This window comes from Gigantopelta aegis, chromosome 8 (assembly GCF_016097555.1).
Source record: "Gigantopelta aegis isolate Gae_Host chromosome 8, Gae_host_genome, whole genome shotgun sequence".
NCBI classification, from domain to species: Eukaryota; Metazoa; Mollusca; class Gastropoda; order Neomphalida; family Peltospiridae; genus Gigantopelta; species Gigantopelta aegis.
In genome coordinates, this window is record NC_054706.1 from 58,146,533 (window position 1) to 58,162,310 (window position 15,778).

The 15,778-nt window shown below is 37.7% G+C and overlaps 2 protein-coding genes and 1 long non-coding RNA gene across 3 annotated transcripts; 1 reads left to right on the forward strand and 2 right to left on the reverse strand.

The window, feature by feature from the left end:
* Positions 1-8,874: 8,874 nt before the first annotated feature.
* Positions 8,875-11,740, forward strand: LOC121378439. Its single transcript, XR_005958729.1, has 3 exons — positions 8,875-9,134; positions 10,938-11,060; positions 11,607-11,740. It is a non-coding gene; the product is annotated as an uncharacterized LOC121378439 (long non-coding RNA).
* A 1,181-nt stretch (positions 11,741-12,921) lies between these two features.
* LOC121380249 (putative nuclease HARBI1) lies at positions 12,922-13,412 on the reverse strand. The gene has a single exon (XM_041509083.1). The coding sequence runs from the start codon at positions 13,297-13,299 to the stop codon at positions 12,973-12,975; it is 327 nt and encodes a 108-aa protein (XP_041365017.1). The 5' UTR covers positions 13,300-13,412; the 3' UTR covers positions 12,922-12,972.
* A 186-nt stretch (positions 13,413-13,598) lies between these two features.
* LOC121379750 (putative nuclease HARBI1) lies at positions 13,599-14,378 on the reverse strand. The gene has a single exon (XM_041508399.1). It carries the CDS (start codon positions 14,376-14,378, stop codon positions 13,599-13,601), a length of 780 nt encoding a protein of 259 aa, XP_041364333.1.
* Positions 14,379-15,778: the final 1,400 nt, after the last annotated feature.

The following is a 15,778-nucleotide window of genomic DNA, read 5'->3' on the forward strand; positions in this document are numbered from 1 at the left end:
CTTTTTTGTACACACCGATGCCGAACTTCTCAAGGGTCCTTTTGCGCGCAGGTCCAGTCGACTACAGCACACATATCGTGTATTGCGTACAAAAGATAAATACAACGGCAATGGAAATCGCCATCTTTGTTACTTGACATAGAAGTGACTATGGGCTGGCCATTCACACGGCGATCACATTTTGGGGAAGAGCTCAGAATAAGGCCACCTCACATCCATTTAAATGTACGATATATAATAAAAGAAACATAAAGTTTGTTTTGCTTAACACACCACTAGAGCCCATTGATTTATTAATCATCGGCTGTTGGATGTCAAACATTTAGTCTTAGAGAGGAAACCCGCTACATTTTTCCATTAGTAGCAAGGGATATTTTATATACACCATCCCGCAGACAGGATAGAACATACCATGTACGACCTTTGATATACGAGTCGTGGTGCATTTGCTGGAACGAGATATAGCCCAATCGACGGAGATATCACGAGATGTCACGAGATGTCACGAGATATCACGAGATATCACTTAGAAATGTAGATTCTTACTAAGAATCAGCCTGCTTGTTTTGGTTTACTAAACATTTTCATGTTTTGAAATTTTGCTTATTGAACTTGCATAAAAGTGTTTTAAAGGCGATTTATTTGGTGCCTTATATAGCTGGACAACATTTGTAATGCACTCTAAAAAAAATTGTTTGTTAAAACTTGTTGGGTTTTTTTTTTTTTTTTTTTTTTACTTTTTTGTTGTTGTTTTTGCTATGACTGGAAATATGTCTTACAGTACACTGCAATGTAACATATAAATACACGTCTAAGTATATAAAACCATCGCTGCTGCTACAAAGTGTGGGGCGGCACATGTCCCTCCCCCCTTCCTACGCCAGTGCTAGACTCAATGCGCAAATGGAAATAAGTATGTCGACTGCATCATTGATTACCTTGTTAATGTATTATCTGTATATATTACTTAAAACAAAAATCGTCTAGCAGGGATCAATAGGTTATTATTTTTGCAAAGAGAATTTACTGTCAAGTGTTTACACTGAAAATTCGCCTTTTGGCCTTCAGATAAGAAAACAGTTTTTGTCCTCTTGTGCGCAACACCAATCAACTACAGTACTCATGGATGTGTACTTTTGATTGATCGGGGAACTCTATTTATTCATCTTCTATTTTGAACTATTTCCGCACGGGTCATTTTTACGTTCGCGCATCAGAGTTATAATTTCAAGAAAACAAGTCCTTTCAAGAAAACAAGACCAAAAAAAAAAAAAAAAACCCCAACAAAACACTTTGAAATCGCGGTTAACCTATGAAAGTTGTATCTAAAGATATTTTTAGTGCATTTTGTGTTTCTTTCTTTCGGTGACTTTACTCTTATTTCGACTTTCAAGTGAACAAGATCTGAATGAACCACGTAGTGCTCAAACATATGTTTTTGTCTTCATAATTAACCCAGGTGTTGAAGAAACCATCCTGTTAAGGTATCAAATAGACGTCGCTTAAAGCACGCTGAAGTGTCGATAAACAACTGTAGGTGTTTTTTCCAAATGACCATGCTTGGTTTTCTGAAGCAGTAATTTTCGTCCACGAGTTTCTAGTTTCTGTCCTCTAAATGGAATAACTTTCGAATTTGTAGATTCCACATACTCAACTTTCCCCGGGATTATAGCTTTTGAAATGTAATTAACTTAGTTGCGAGAAGATTCGAGAAGGTTAAAAGGACAAAACAGCAAAACCTGAGAATACGAAAGACTCGCTGAATAGTAAATGTGGGCGATGTAGTGCTGTGGTCTGACGTCTTCTGTTATGATATGAAACATGTTTTTGTGGTTCTTGGAAACTTGGAGAAAAAGAAAGTCGAGTCTTAGTTTAATGGCATCATTAGCTATTTGTTTTCCTTAGGGTTTTGTTTAACAACACCACTAGAGCATATTGATTTATTCATCATCGGCTATTGGATACATGTCAAACACTTTGTAATTTTGACGTACAGTCTTTGAGAGGTCAGGTCAGGTCAGAGTGTTCAACGTGCACATTCAGAGCAAGCTGTTCTAGCGCACGCATGTCCTAGGTACACAGCGTGTTTTTCCATTAGTAGCAAGGGGTCTTTTATATGCACCATGATAGATACCCTCTGGCGGGGATCGATTCTAGACAGATCGCGAATTGGGCGATCGCTTTACCAGTGGACTACATGCAGCCCGTTGGATGTCAAACACTGAATAATTCTAACAGAGTAAACCCGCTACTTGTTGTTTTTTTTCATTAGCAGCAAGGGATATTTTATACACCTTTAAACAGACAGGACAGCACATGCCAGGGTGTTTTGTATATCAGTCGTGGGTCATTGGGAAACTCAAGTCTGCCCAGTGGGATCAGTAAAAAAAAAGGGTAAATTTACGACAAAAATGTCAATTAGTACAAAATGATATCTCTGTACAGGAGAGAGAAATATTAAACAAAGCAACAATAAACATTTTAACTTGTAAAATGTATAATTCTCCTTGCCTCAATATTTGTTGAGAAGGTCGGATTCCACAACCATCAGGAACATCGACTTGTGGGAGAGAACACACAAACTGGCTGCTGGAGATGAGATTAGAAGCAAACGACTGGGATGGATTGGTCATACGCTCCGGAATCCAGCAACGAATATCACCAGGCATGGAACCAACATGGCAGAAGAAAAAGAGGCCGCTCAAAGAACACATGACAGCTTGACACCAGAGCCCAGGACAGACAACTCCGGAAAGCTGTAGACAGCGGCCTATTCCCCAGAAGGGACGACGGACATAAGTAAGTAAGTTTGATTCCACAGCACCCTTACTGGTAATCCAAGACATTTACAAACAAATAAATAAATATTGGCATCGGTGTTTTTCTCTCTCGCACTTTACGGATCATATGACTTAATTGACATGTAACTAAAACGTCATAGCTGTTAATGAAGCTGGGTGCTTTTTTTGCGTGTTGTAAACAAGCATTCCACTTCAGATAAGGAAATCGTATTGCGTTTTATTGGTTTGGTTCGTTCTAAACCAGACAGGTGATGAACACACACATCCTGCAGGGGAAGTTGCGAACGCCTACAACACTTTATTTTTGGCATAACGTCCTTTTTTATGCAACAGTTATTTCGTTCTTTTTTTTATTTAATTTGAAACTGTTTATTTTATTACTTTAATGTTTTTTCTGTCTGTTGTGTTTCGGATCTTTGTAGAGTTGGCGATTTTTTAGCGTGGGTTGTTTTTATTGTTTTTGTGGGTTTTTTGTTTTGTTCGGTGTTATTTATGTTAAACATCTAGAAAAAAAAGCAGGAAGCTTAAACATCGTGTTTGGGATGGTTGCATTCATTTCTGTTTGTTTTGTGGGATGTTTTTTTTTTTTTTTTTTTTTTTTTTTTTTTTGGTGGGTTTTTTTGTTTGGTGGTTTGGTGGATTTTGTCTTGTTTCGTTTTGTGTGTTTGTTGTTTTCTTCTTGTTGCTGGGAAGTGGGGGTTATGTTGTGTGAGTTCTGTGTGTTTTTTGTTTGTGTTTTTTTTTTCTTCTCTTTTTTGGGGGTTGGGTGGTAGGGGGTATGGTAGCCCACTCTCCTCTCCTTCCACCCCCACCCCAACCCCCAACTCTCACTCTTTGGATTCGATTTTCTTGTTGTTTTTTTCTTTTTCTGGCAAGTTCTCTCATTCAACGTATCTGGCTGTCTGCCTTCACATAAACGCAATATGAAATTTAAGCCTGGTTTCTTTATAATATGGGGACGGGACGTAGCCCAGTGGTACAGCGTTCGCTCGATGCGCGATCGGTGTGGGATCGATCCCAGTCGGTGGGCCCATTGGGCTATTTCTCGTTCCAGCCAGTGCACCACGACTGGTTTATCAAAAGCCGTGGTATGTACTACCCTGTCTGTGGGATGGTGCATATAAAAGATCCCTTGCTGCTAATCGAAAAGAGTAGCCCACGAAGTGGCACAGCGGATTTCCTTTCTCAATATCTGTGTGGTCCTTAAACATAGTTCTGACGCCATATAACCGTAAATAAAATGTGTTGAGTGCGTCGTTAAATAAAACATATCTCTCTCTCTCTCTCTCTCTCTCTCTCTCTCTCTCTCTCTCTCTCTCTCTCTCTCTCTCTCTCTCTCTCTTTATAATCTGAAACATGTCGCCGATCAACGCAGATTGACGGATATCACCGTAGACCAAGGGAACTGTTTCTGACACACAGCCGCAGACTGACGGATATCATCGTAAACCAAGGGAACTGTTTCTGGAACACAACCGCAGACTGACGGATATCACCGTAGACACCAAGGCAACTGTTTCTGGAACACAACCGCAGACTGACGGATATCACTGTAGACCAAGGGAATGTTTTATGGAACACAGCCGGGGACTGACGGATATCACCGTAGACCAAGAGAACTGTTTATGGAACACAGCCGCAGACTGACAGATATCACCGTAGTCCAAGAGAACTGTTTATGGAAGACAGCCGCAGACTGACAGATATCACCGTAGACCAAGAGAACTGTTTATGGAACACAGTCGCAGACTGACGGATATCACCGTAGACCAAGGGAATTTTTTATGGAACACAGCAGGGGACTGACGGATATCACCGTATATCAAGGGAACTGTTTATGGAACATAGCCGCAGACTGACGGATATCATCGTAGACCAAGAGAACTGTTTATGGAACACAGCCGCAGACTGACGGATATCACCGTAGACCTAGATAACTGTTTATGGAACACAGCCGCAGACTGATGGATATCACCGTAGACCAAGAGAACTGTTTATGGAACACAGCCGCACACTGACGGATATCACCGTAGACCAAGAGAACTGTTTATGGAACACAGCCGCAGACTGACGGATATCACTGTAGACCAAGGGAACTGTTTCTGGAACACAGCAGCAGACTGACGGATATCACCGTAGACGAAGGGAACTGTTTCTGGAACACAGCAGCAGACATTTTGCTTTTTATCTGGAACAGAACGGGGATGCTGAAACGTCTGCGTCGGTTTCCGTTCGTTACATGTTTTATGAAAGCCAGGTTTAATAGTGCACCTTGCAATTCAATGTGTCGCATGGTCATCCTTTCCGGCTACTCGACTGATTATTTCTCTGTTTCATTAGTGCTTTACGGCTAGCTTGGTATGTGATGTCCTGTTGGTGAAAAATGAACATCAGATACATCGATTAAAATAATGTAAAAACTTGTTTTCTATTCCATATTTATCACACCCAACTGACATAAACCAATACCGATACCTCTCACCCATTCCATATTACCATTAAAGGGAGATTCCTGAGTTTGCTGCATTGTAAGATGTTTCCGATTAATACAATATTTCTATGATTAAACTTACATATTAAATATATTTTCTTGTTCAGAATATCAGTGTCTGTATATTCAATGTGTTTCTGGTCGTCTTAATATTTGTAAGAAGTCCAATCTGGATTTGGTCTTCAAATAAATTGGTACGTACGAAAAAATATTTTTACAAATAAAATGAAATTTAACCTAGTACAAATATTAGAACGATCAGAAACACGTTTAATATACAGCCACTAATATTGTATGCAGAACAATATATTTGATATGTAATGACAATCGTTAAAAAGTCTCAGTTAGTCGATAACATCTTTAAAATTGCAGCAAACTCAGGAATGCCCCTTTAAATGTTCTGTTTATAACACTTGATTTTTCTCCGCCCGTGTTCCTTTTTTAATTTTTCATTACTAGCTGTCTAGTTCCTTCATTAATATGTTTTATGTGTTCTTTATTAATATATTTTGATTATTTGTTCAGTATCTTTTGATTTTTTCGCCGTTTTTCCTTTTCAGTTTATTGATCACTTTCTTCTTCATTATATCGTTTGATTTTGATTTTTTTGTTATTAATATCTTTTGAATTTCTGTATTAATGCCATTTTGAATTGCTGCATTAATTTCTTTTGAATTATCCTCATGCCAAGTTCATGAAAACACTTCCCACCTAATTATAATATATCTTATTATTGAGCCGTGACAGGAAACCTATTTATGAGTCCAATAACAGGCTACCACGTGATCAGTTAATGAGCTGTGCGGCAAAATGAACAATTATGTATGATCGTTCAAAGCATTTGTGGAAGCAGACCATTTTCCTTTATAATGGGTGGTTTCAGCTAGTCCAATTTGTGCGTGTCCTGTCTTAATAAACATGCATCTAAATGAGTTCTGCGTTGTTATAGACCTGATATGCACCCACAGGAATTCTTAACACGAAATGACAATAGTGTGATTAAAGCGTGTATTGACGTGCTACAATCAGAAAGAAAGAAATGTTTTATTTAACGACGCACTCAGCACATTTTATTTACGGTTATATGGCGTCAGACATATGGTTAAGGACCACACAGATTTTGAGAGGAAACCCGCTGTCGCCACTACATGGGCTACTCTTCCGATTAGCAGCAAGGAATCTTTTATTTGCGCTTCCCACAGGCAGGATAGCACAAACCATGGCCTTTGTTGAACCAGTTATGGATCACTGGTCGGTGCAAGTGGTTTACACCTACCAATTGAGCCTTGCGGAGCACTCACTCAGGGTTTGGAGTCGGTATCTGGATTAAAAATCCCATTCCTCGACTGGGATCCGAACCCAGTACCTACCAGCCTGTAGACCGATGGCCTACAATCAGAAAGAGAAACTGTTGTAAATGGTGTAAATAGTTTTAATGGGGTTTTTTATAGTCTCTTTCTGCATATAATAGTTTTGGTTTCTCAACTCTCTAAGAGTGGTTTGTGTACTTTTACACATATTTACATTACTGTTATTGTTCTATTTTGCACACAAGGTGAGACGTAAATAAAGAATCGGTCTGTCTGTCTCTCGTCTTTCTGCCTGTCTGTCTGTTTGTATTTGAAAGCTCAACTTGCCTGAAAGGGGCAGGACGTAACTCAGTGGTATAACACTCGTCTGAAGTGCAGTGGGTCATTGGTTCGACCGCCCTCAATGGACGCAGGATATTTTTTCGACCCAACCGGTGTCCCACGTCTGGTACATCAAAGTTCATGGTATGTACTGTTCTGTCTATGAGAAAGAATATGTAAATAACCCCTTGCTCCTTTATAGTTATGTGTAGCATGTGGCTGAAGCGGGTTTCTTATTTTTTTCTCCCGACCAAGTGTCTAAATAACCATATGTTAGACACTAAAATAGGTGTCCTTTAAAAATGTACTGGGTCGTTAAGCAAAACATTCCTTTCTTTTCTTTTCCCACTGTCTTGGTAAATGCACAGATATTCCGTGTTATAGAACATTAAAAAAGACAAACATTTTTCTTCTCCGAACTGCGATCAAAATCGATTACGCGTCGCACACATATCTAAATAAACATTTCTAATTCACTTTCATGCGGACTGAAATAAACATTTCAAAAAGCGTGAAATAAACATTGTCTTATTTATACACTGACATAAGACAGTAAAATATAGATTTTTTTGTATTCGTTATTTTTTTGGCCGCCAGTTGGAGAATTGAATGTTACACCGAATACACAAATAAAATGAAAGACGTTAGGAACGTTTGAAATAAAAACAACCGCGAGTGTTTCAAACTCATAAAAACTAATAGTTCAGCCACAGGCGTGATATCAGCTTTGCCGTATTATATTTGCCAATAGTCTAAAGCACGTGTAATCTAAACACGTACAGACAAGAAGACAGCAGCGTTAAAATTATGTCTCGGCTACCATAAACTGAATTAGTGTTGCAGACAAAATGTTCATCTCAATATATTTTATATATATATATATATAATTTTTTTATATACTTTATGTTTTGAAACAATAAAGTAATTAAATATATAATTAAGTTTGTAAAAGAAATAATGAATGATGTAAAATGTCTTATTAATCTATATTATTACTTTAAAAATAGAAATTGTTTTTTTATATTATTATTATTATTTTTTTTTTTTTTTTTTTTTTTTTTTTTAGTAAAATGTGTTTGACGTCCATTAAGTTGAGCATTCATAGGTGCAACTATTAAACCAAGTTTCATTGACCTAGCAGTGTTTCTGCCAGAAAGACATTTTTGGGTATGGCGCTATGGAATTGAATGCAACAACAGTCAACAGGAGGTATGCGGTGCCTCACCCAGAAAATAATGGGTTACGTTTAGGGCTAGGGTTACAAAAATCATACATTAATGATAAGAACCCAGCGTAATTTGGTTATCACAGAAATTAGAAAAGATAAATCTGACTACTATAAAAAAAAAATAGATGCAAATATTAATGAAGGCAATGTTAACAATAAGCAATGGTGGAAATTAGTATCTTCTTATATAAAGCAACGAGTTTCTGCCAGTCCAATGGTACCAAATCTACTAATTAATAATGCATCCATAAATCAGCAAAACGATGTAGTAAATGCTTTTAACAATTCCTTTGTAGAGCTGGCGACGCTAGACGAACCTAACGTGGAGATCCAAGACTTAGAAATTGAAACAAATAATTTGCTTGGTACTATTGAACTTCAAAGAACAAAAACCGAAGACATTTTAAATTCCCTTGGCACTTCAAAATCAAATGGCCCAGCTGGGGCTGTATTTATAAAGATTTTCAGATTTTTTTCAGAATATTCTCAAAAAATTCATAACACCTTAAAAGTACTCTGAGTGGAAAAAATATTCTTAAATTTACTTTTAAACATTTTCTGAGACAACTTTTACTTAAGTCTTAAATTTGACTTTGAGAAAATTCTCAGATGGAATTCCCTTCGTAGTTAGGGGAAAGCCCGTCTATATTTAGCGCCACGTGTCAAAACAAGCAGACGTGCATCTGTCAGTGTCATCGTAATGGAGTCCAGCAAACCCAAACGGAAACCTAACTGGACCGAAGACAAAACGTTAAGCTTAGTTCGTTTGGTGGACGAAAGGAAAGACATAATAAGAGGTAAATTTGTAGCAGGCGTGACAAGCAAGAAGAAGAAGGAAACATGGTTGGCAGTCACCGAAGAAATAAACGCCGCATTCCCTTCCGTGCTACGAACATCGGAAGACTGTGAGAAACGGTGGTATAAAGTCCAGTGTAGATCACGAAAAGAAATTTCTACGCAAAAGACACACATGCAAGGCACAGGTAAGTTATTTCGGTAGACAGTGGTGTGCCTAATTTCCGTGCCCCTAAGCACGATTCCTACTCAAAATAACAAAATAAATAAGAACGATTTAGTAAACTCACAAAGTAGCCATTTCTCTTTGATTTACACACTCCAGAAACAAAACACCAAATTGCATAAAATGTAGAAATATTTTTTAAAAGTTCGAGAAAAGTCCCCGTGACACAACTTAGGGAGTTGTCTTTCCGTGCCCCTTACGAGCCCATTATAAAAACAAGGAAATGACCAATGTAGGCCATACGAAAAAAGTTAAGGATTGTTCAGTAATTTTTAAAATTGGATTGCTTAGCAAAAAGCCATTTCCATTTGTGGCACGAATAATGAACCTCCGGTACTTTTATAACATGAAATACTTATTCATTGCCCAAATAAAATGTTTCTTTTTAAATGTAATATATAAATGTTTACTAATACTAACATTTGAATGTACAAAATACACATTTTGTGTTCAATTCATGTTATACTTTTTATATTAATTTAATGTAAATTTAATCGATTCGGTTCTGTAGGCAGTAGGCGGAGCTTAAATCTATGACATCTTAAATCATAGACTATGTCATAATGGCAGATGGAGTTAAAAATAGCTAAGGCCGGTTCTGACATTTCGGGGGAATGGATGACTGTAAATCAACCCAGCACAAGAATAAACATTGGCTACTGTGTGTCATTATAATTATTTAAGAAATATTTTAAATATTGTATTAAAATATTTTAAATAAATATCATTGCATGAAGCTAATTTGTAAATAGTATTATGACATGTACATGTATATTCAAATTTTAAGACAATAATATTTATTTACAGTAGGATACTTACAATAATTAGGAAACATCCAGAGGCAGTAGCAACACGTACATTCCTTGAATATGGTTAAAATTTCCACTCCCCCCCCCCCCCCCCCCCCCCCCATCACATTTCAACAACTACAAAAACAGCGAAAGCATGTCAGTCGATTCCGTATGAAAAGTGAAAGATGGCGAGAAAAAGAACAACGTTCTTGTTTAAGACTTTCAGGGTACATGGTCCAACAATTCGGTCATCACTTGAAGTGTCAAATCCCCCCTGTGGTGGTCACAAGAATGAACTCACAGGATCATCTCATTTTGTAAAACAGATATTGGTGATTTACTGACAATCAAATGTAACAACACCACATGGAAACATTTCGTACCAGGTTCATTTTGTACCTGATATGAATTCGTACCCTACTTATTTCGTGCCCTAGTAATTTCGTACCATGATCAGATTTTTTTTTAAATGTAGGCAGTAGAAGACATCAATGGCGGATCCGGGTGGGGGGGGGGCACGGTCCGCACGCCCCCCCCCTTATTCGCTGCAGACGTTTTATTTTTTACGTTATATTTTACTGTCAAGATTGCAGGAAATCGCATCTACGGCACATCTGCGCCCCCCCCCCCCCCTATAGAAAATCATGGATCCGCCACTGGACATTGATAGCCCAAAGACATGCATGGATGTAGTGGTGGGGTGAGGGGGGGGGGGGCCCTCTGGAAATGAAAGGGTATTTGTAAAATATTAGATATATTTGTTCATTAAAATAGGTTCGTTCAAAGCTGCTGTCCCTTAGGGGGAATTCCATTTTTTTCTTCATATTTTCTTACACATAGACTAATTTTTATGTACAAAAGCAAATCTTGTAAAAATGGGCAATTGTATGGTCAAATACTATACGTGGAATTATTGTATTTTAAAAATTCATTTCTATAGTAATATTTGTTCTGCTTTTTTATTGTTGTTGTAGGAGGCGGTCCCGTGATGAACCTGAGTGGTATTGCTGAAGCGGTTTACGATGTTTTGGGGCATTCCAATGTTTCCATAAGTGGGGTTGACGGTGGCCTTGATTCGTCATTGATTTAGGCACAAGGTACAATAGCAATAACCATAATAATGAACTTGTTTATTTCTTTATTTCACTAAATACATTATTTTCAGAGAATAGCACTACACTAACCACATCATCCCAAATCAATACAGCGTTCCCAGAGCCTAACCATACCCCCGCCCCCACCCCCTCCCAATATAATAAAACCTTTGGACAAAAATTAAATAAATTGTTATGTTTATAATGAAATTGCAAAAGAAGTAATGAAAACAAATAAGATGATAACTATAATCGCATGAAAGTGATACAAGCCTATGGAAATGCCTACCCAGCATATGTATTTAAAATAAATTACTAGTAACACGCTTTGATAACATTAAAAGTAAGTAACAAACATGCATGTACATCTTCGTTCCTATAATACAAAAAAAAAGAAAAAAAGTAAACAAATGTTAACTTGCCCTGCAGAGCAGATATGTTATGGTTTAACCCTCTGGGACTATCAAATGAACAATACCGTACATTGCCAGGGGTAACCTCTCTCCTTGTAAACGAACTTTGTCAAACATATGTATGCATCTGTTTCAGTGTGGTGCCTCAGAGTTCAACCGTCACACCCTCCACCTCTTCCACCATGAACCACCCACCAGCAACCGTCATCTTGGAATCAGTTCCCTGTGGGATAGACGATGATGCAGACGATAGGATAACGAAAAGAAGATATAGACAATTAAAAATAGATGTTCTAGAGTTGCAGAAACAATATTTAATGTTGAAAATTAAAAAAATTAATAAAAGTGAAGAATAGAAACATATTATAAATTATCACGAAAACAATGATTCTCTTTAAATGTATGGACGGGTACAGTTTTGCCAGGCGTTAGAAAAATCTGCATATAAGCTAAACAATTCAATGTTTCATTTTACTGTATGGCGGCCACCTGTCTATGACAGCCATGTTGAGGTTTCCCCAACGTATTTTGCTATGTGTTTTTAACTTTGTATGTCAACCACCTGCTCAACGCGGCTACCGGTCACAATTTTCGAACTAAAAGGCGAAAATGAACCTGTTGTCGCGGCCATAAAAAATGCATTGTAAAGAATGGATGCAGCAGTTACCGTGATAAATGTTGAATTGAAAGCCGGTTCTCAGCCGGAATATCAGCGACCATGTTCACTTTAAAAAAAACCCACCCACGAACATAACAACATGAGCGGTGCTATAGGATTACAATATGTAGCAACCGTTATGTATTTATTTGATTGGCTGTTTATTAAGCATTAGTGATCTGTTGTGTCAGGTCACGTCATGTCAAAGGTCATAACTGTAAACACAATAGGATGAATACATTGCAGTATCATTTAGTCTCATGCCGGCCACTTTTGTGGTTGCTTCTTTAATATAGAAATTAACATGTTAGATGTTTGGTGTTGTTCGGTGTTCCATGAATTGTTCCAGGTTAGCTTTGATAAGAAAAAAAAATCCTTTAATCTTGTGACAAGTGCTGAAGACGGGTAACTGGCGGCAATTAGTAGACCAGTGTAGTTAGTGGCGCATGCTCGTATTCGACAATTAACAGGTGTTTTCACCTTGAGATGTAATCGGAGGTAATCATTAAAAGCAGTTGTTGAGTCTTGTTACCGAAAACAACGTGTCAGCTCTTGAGGTTATTATTATTAAATACTGTTGCTGTTTATTTCTGACATTTGTTTCTAAAAATGGCACCTAAAATTCGTAAGCCGATCGCGTTAACGCTAGTACAGAGGGTAAGCGTAAATTTGGATGTACAGTGTATTTGTTTAGTTTTTATTAAAGATTTCTAGCATAACAATAAAATTGTAAATTTTTGTTGACATTTATTCGGACCTGGATATGACGTCCAATTTTGGCCGGCCCCACAAGTGGCCGTCATATTAAAAAAACATATATATATATCATATTATTTTACTCTGATTAAGTACCACGGAAGTGAATGTTGGTGAACTGAAGATGATGTCGCAGGCCATGTCCTTGTGGATTGGGTGCTCCTGCGGCTTCCGTTTCTTCGTCTCCCTCCTCTTCATCATCGTCAGGGTAATCACCAGCTTCATCTGGTGGCATCTGGATGTTACGGGCTTTACAAATGTTATGTAGAACCGAGCATGCGAGAATTACTTTGCAAGTCTTGGCAGGTGTTAAGCGGATTTCTCCATGGAGAACATGGAATCGCCTCTTCATCTGGCCAATTCCTCGTTCCACCACACTTCTGGTTCTTTTGTGTGCCCTGCAAATGCATGACATTGATACATTTAATTACTCGTTCAGTATAATTTATAGAGCATCTTTTTAAAAGTAAAATATATAAGCAAAGGTTGATTTTGTATGCAATGATTTCTGCCAAGTGAATAAAATGTGTCAGATGCATTTTGTGGACCACCTGTCTATGATTTTTCTTTGTAATGTAATTTAATTCCTCGTATAGCAAATACATTTACTAACAATCTTGTGATGTTTGTAAACTGTAGTTTCCATGTAGTTATATTTAAATTCACTTAATAAGAACGAAATGGAAATGAAGTAGTGTGAAACATTCAACAATCCTACATAGTTGTAAAGGGGATGTAATTGTGATACCTGTTATAGCGTGACTGGTCGCCAGGTTGAGGTCTCAGGAAGGGTGTCAGGAGCCATGTTTTACATGGGTACCCGCTGTCGCCTAGCAGATGACATCCTCCGGGAAAGAGACGCCGGTCAAACATTTGCTTTATGCCACTCTCATGCAGAATCCGTGCGTCGTGAGTTGACCCGGGCCACTTGGCTACCACTTCCATCAGCTTGTACTCGGCATCAAAAATTACTTGTACATTCAGGCTGTGGAAGTGCTTCCTATTGACAAACTCAGGCTCGTCTTTGTGTGGAGCCTGGATACGGACGTGAGTACCGTCGATAACTCCGACAACGCCAGGAAATCCAGCAATTTGCAAAAATGCGGCTTCATTCATTCGCACCTCATGATGGTTGAGAGGAAAGGTTATAAAACGTCGAATTATAACTGGCGTCGTTAAGGCGTTTAACGTTTCCGTAATAACCTTACTGATGCTTGGCTGGGAAAGTCCAAAGTCATCGCCATTACATAATTGCATTTTACCTGTTGCCAGATACCGTAACGTACAGACAATTTTAAATTCTGCCGAGATGGCCTTGTTTCGGCAGGTAGATGGTGATACGGCGTCCCTGACCAAGTCCGTAACAAACAAAATACCACCTCGATCTAAACGAAAACGTTTTAGAAGTTCTTCGTCGGTATAAATTGCAAAAAAGTCCTTTCTGTCCCTAAATATTCGCTGGCGGCGTCCCCCAAATGCAGCAGCGGCAGCCATTTTGTTTGAGATAAGAATTCTTAACCAATGTTAGGAGTCCTCTATATGTCTCTTAAGTTTTTTTTAACTTTGAGAATAATCTGAGAGCAATTCTGACATTTAAGATAAATTCTTAGGCATTCTGAGAATTATTTAAAAATTCTTAAACTTAAGAGTATTTCTCAGGCATTCTAAGAATTTTCTTATATTTAAGAATTCTTAAGCACTTGAGAATCTTTATAAATATCGGCCCAGATCTTATTAGTAACAAACTGCTTAAAATATTGTCTAAAGAACTTTGCCGGCCTTTAACTCTTCTTTTCAATTTATCGTTAACAACCTCGTACTTCCCAACCCTTTGGAAAAAAGGCTAGTTTTACACCAATCCATAAAAAAGGTAGTGTTCATGATATAAACAATTATAGACCGATATTTCTATGGTATTTGAAAAATGTGTCTTTAAACACGTGTTTAATTGATTTACTTCTGATAATATAGTTACTCACTTTCAGTCTGGCTTTAGCCCTGGTGATTCTACAGTAAACCAACTAATTTTACAACTATATATGTCAAGCTATAGATCAAGGTAAAGAAGTAAGAGCAGTATTCTGTGATATTAGTAAGGCATTCGACAGGTCCGTAGGTATCACAAATAATTTATTGGACTGGTTTAAACACTACTTAACAGACTGTAAGCAACGTGTAGTTTTACAAGGTCACTCTTCATTGGATAAACATGTCACCGCGGGCGTACCCCAAGGCTCTGCCTTAGGACCTTTTTATTTATATATATATATATATATATATATATATATATATATATATATATATATATATATATATATATATATATATTAATGATATTGTCAAAGGGATACATTCTAATATACGATTATTTGCCGATGAAACTTCACTGTACATTACTGTAGAAAATCCTGAAGCATGTAGTAAGATTATGAATTCAGACATAGAACATATAAATAACTGGGCAAAAGTTGGCTCGTCAAATTCAGTCCCAAAAAACCCGAAACTATGACATTTACTAGAAAACATATGCCATTTATAAAACCTAAATTGTACCTAGATATCGTTACTGTGAAAGAAACTGACCATCACAAACATTTAGGATTGACATTTCAAAACAGTGGCGAATGGTATCGTCTTTGATTATGCTGACATAATTTGGAATAACTGTACCCTTTATCTATCAGAGCAGTTAGAAAATATCCAGCTTGATGTTTTACGCATTATCTGTGGGGCTACTCGTGGGACATCTCACCAATCGCTGTACAAAGAAACGGGACTTATATCACTAGCTGAGGGAAGGAGGAGACACAAAGTATGTATGATGTACAGAATATGTAACGGTCTCACTCCTAGATATTTGTCCATCCAACTACCTCGAACTGTCGGTCAAATAA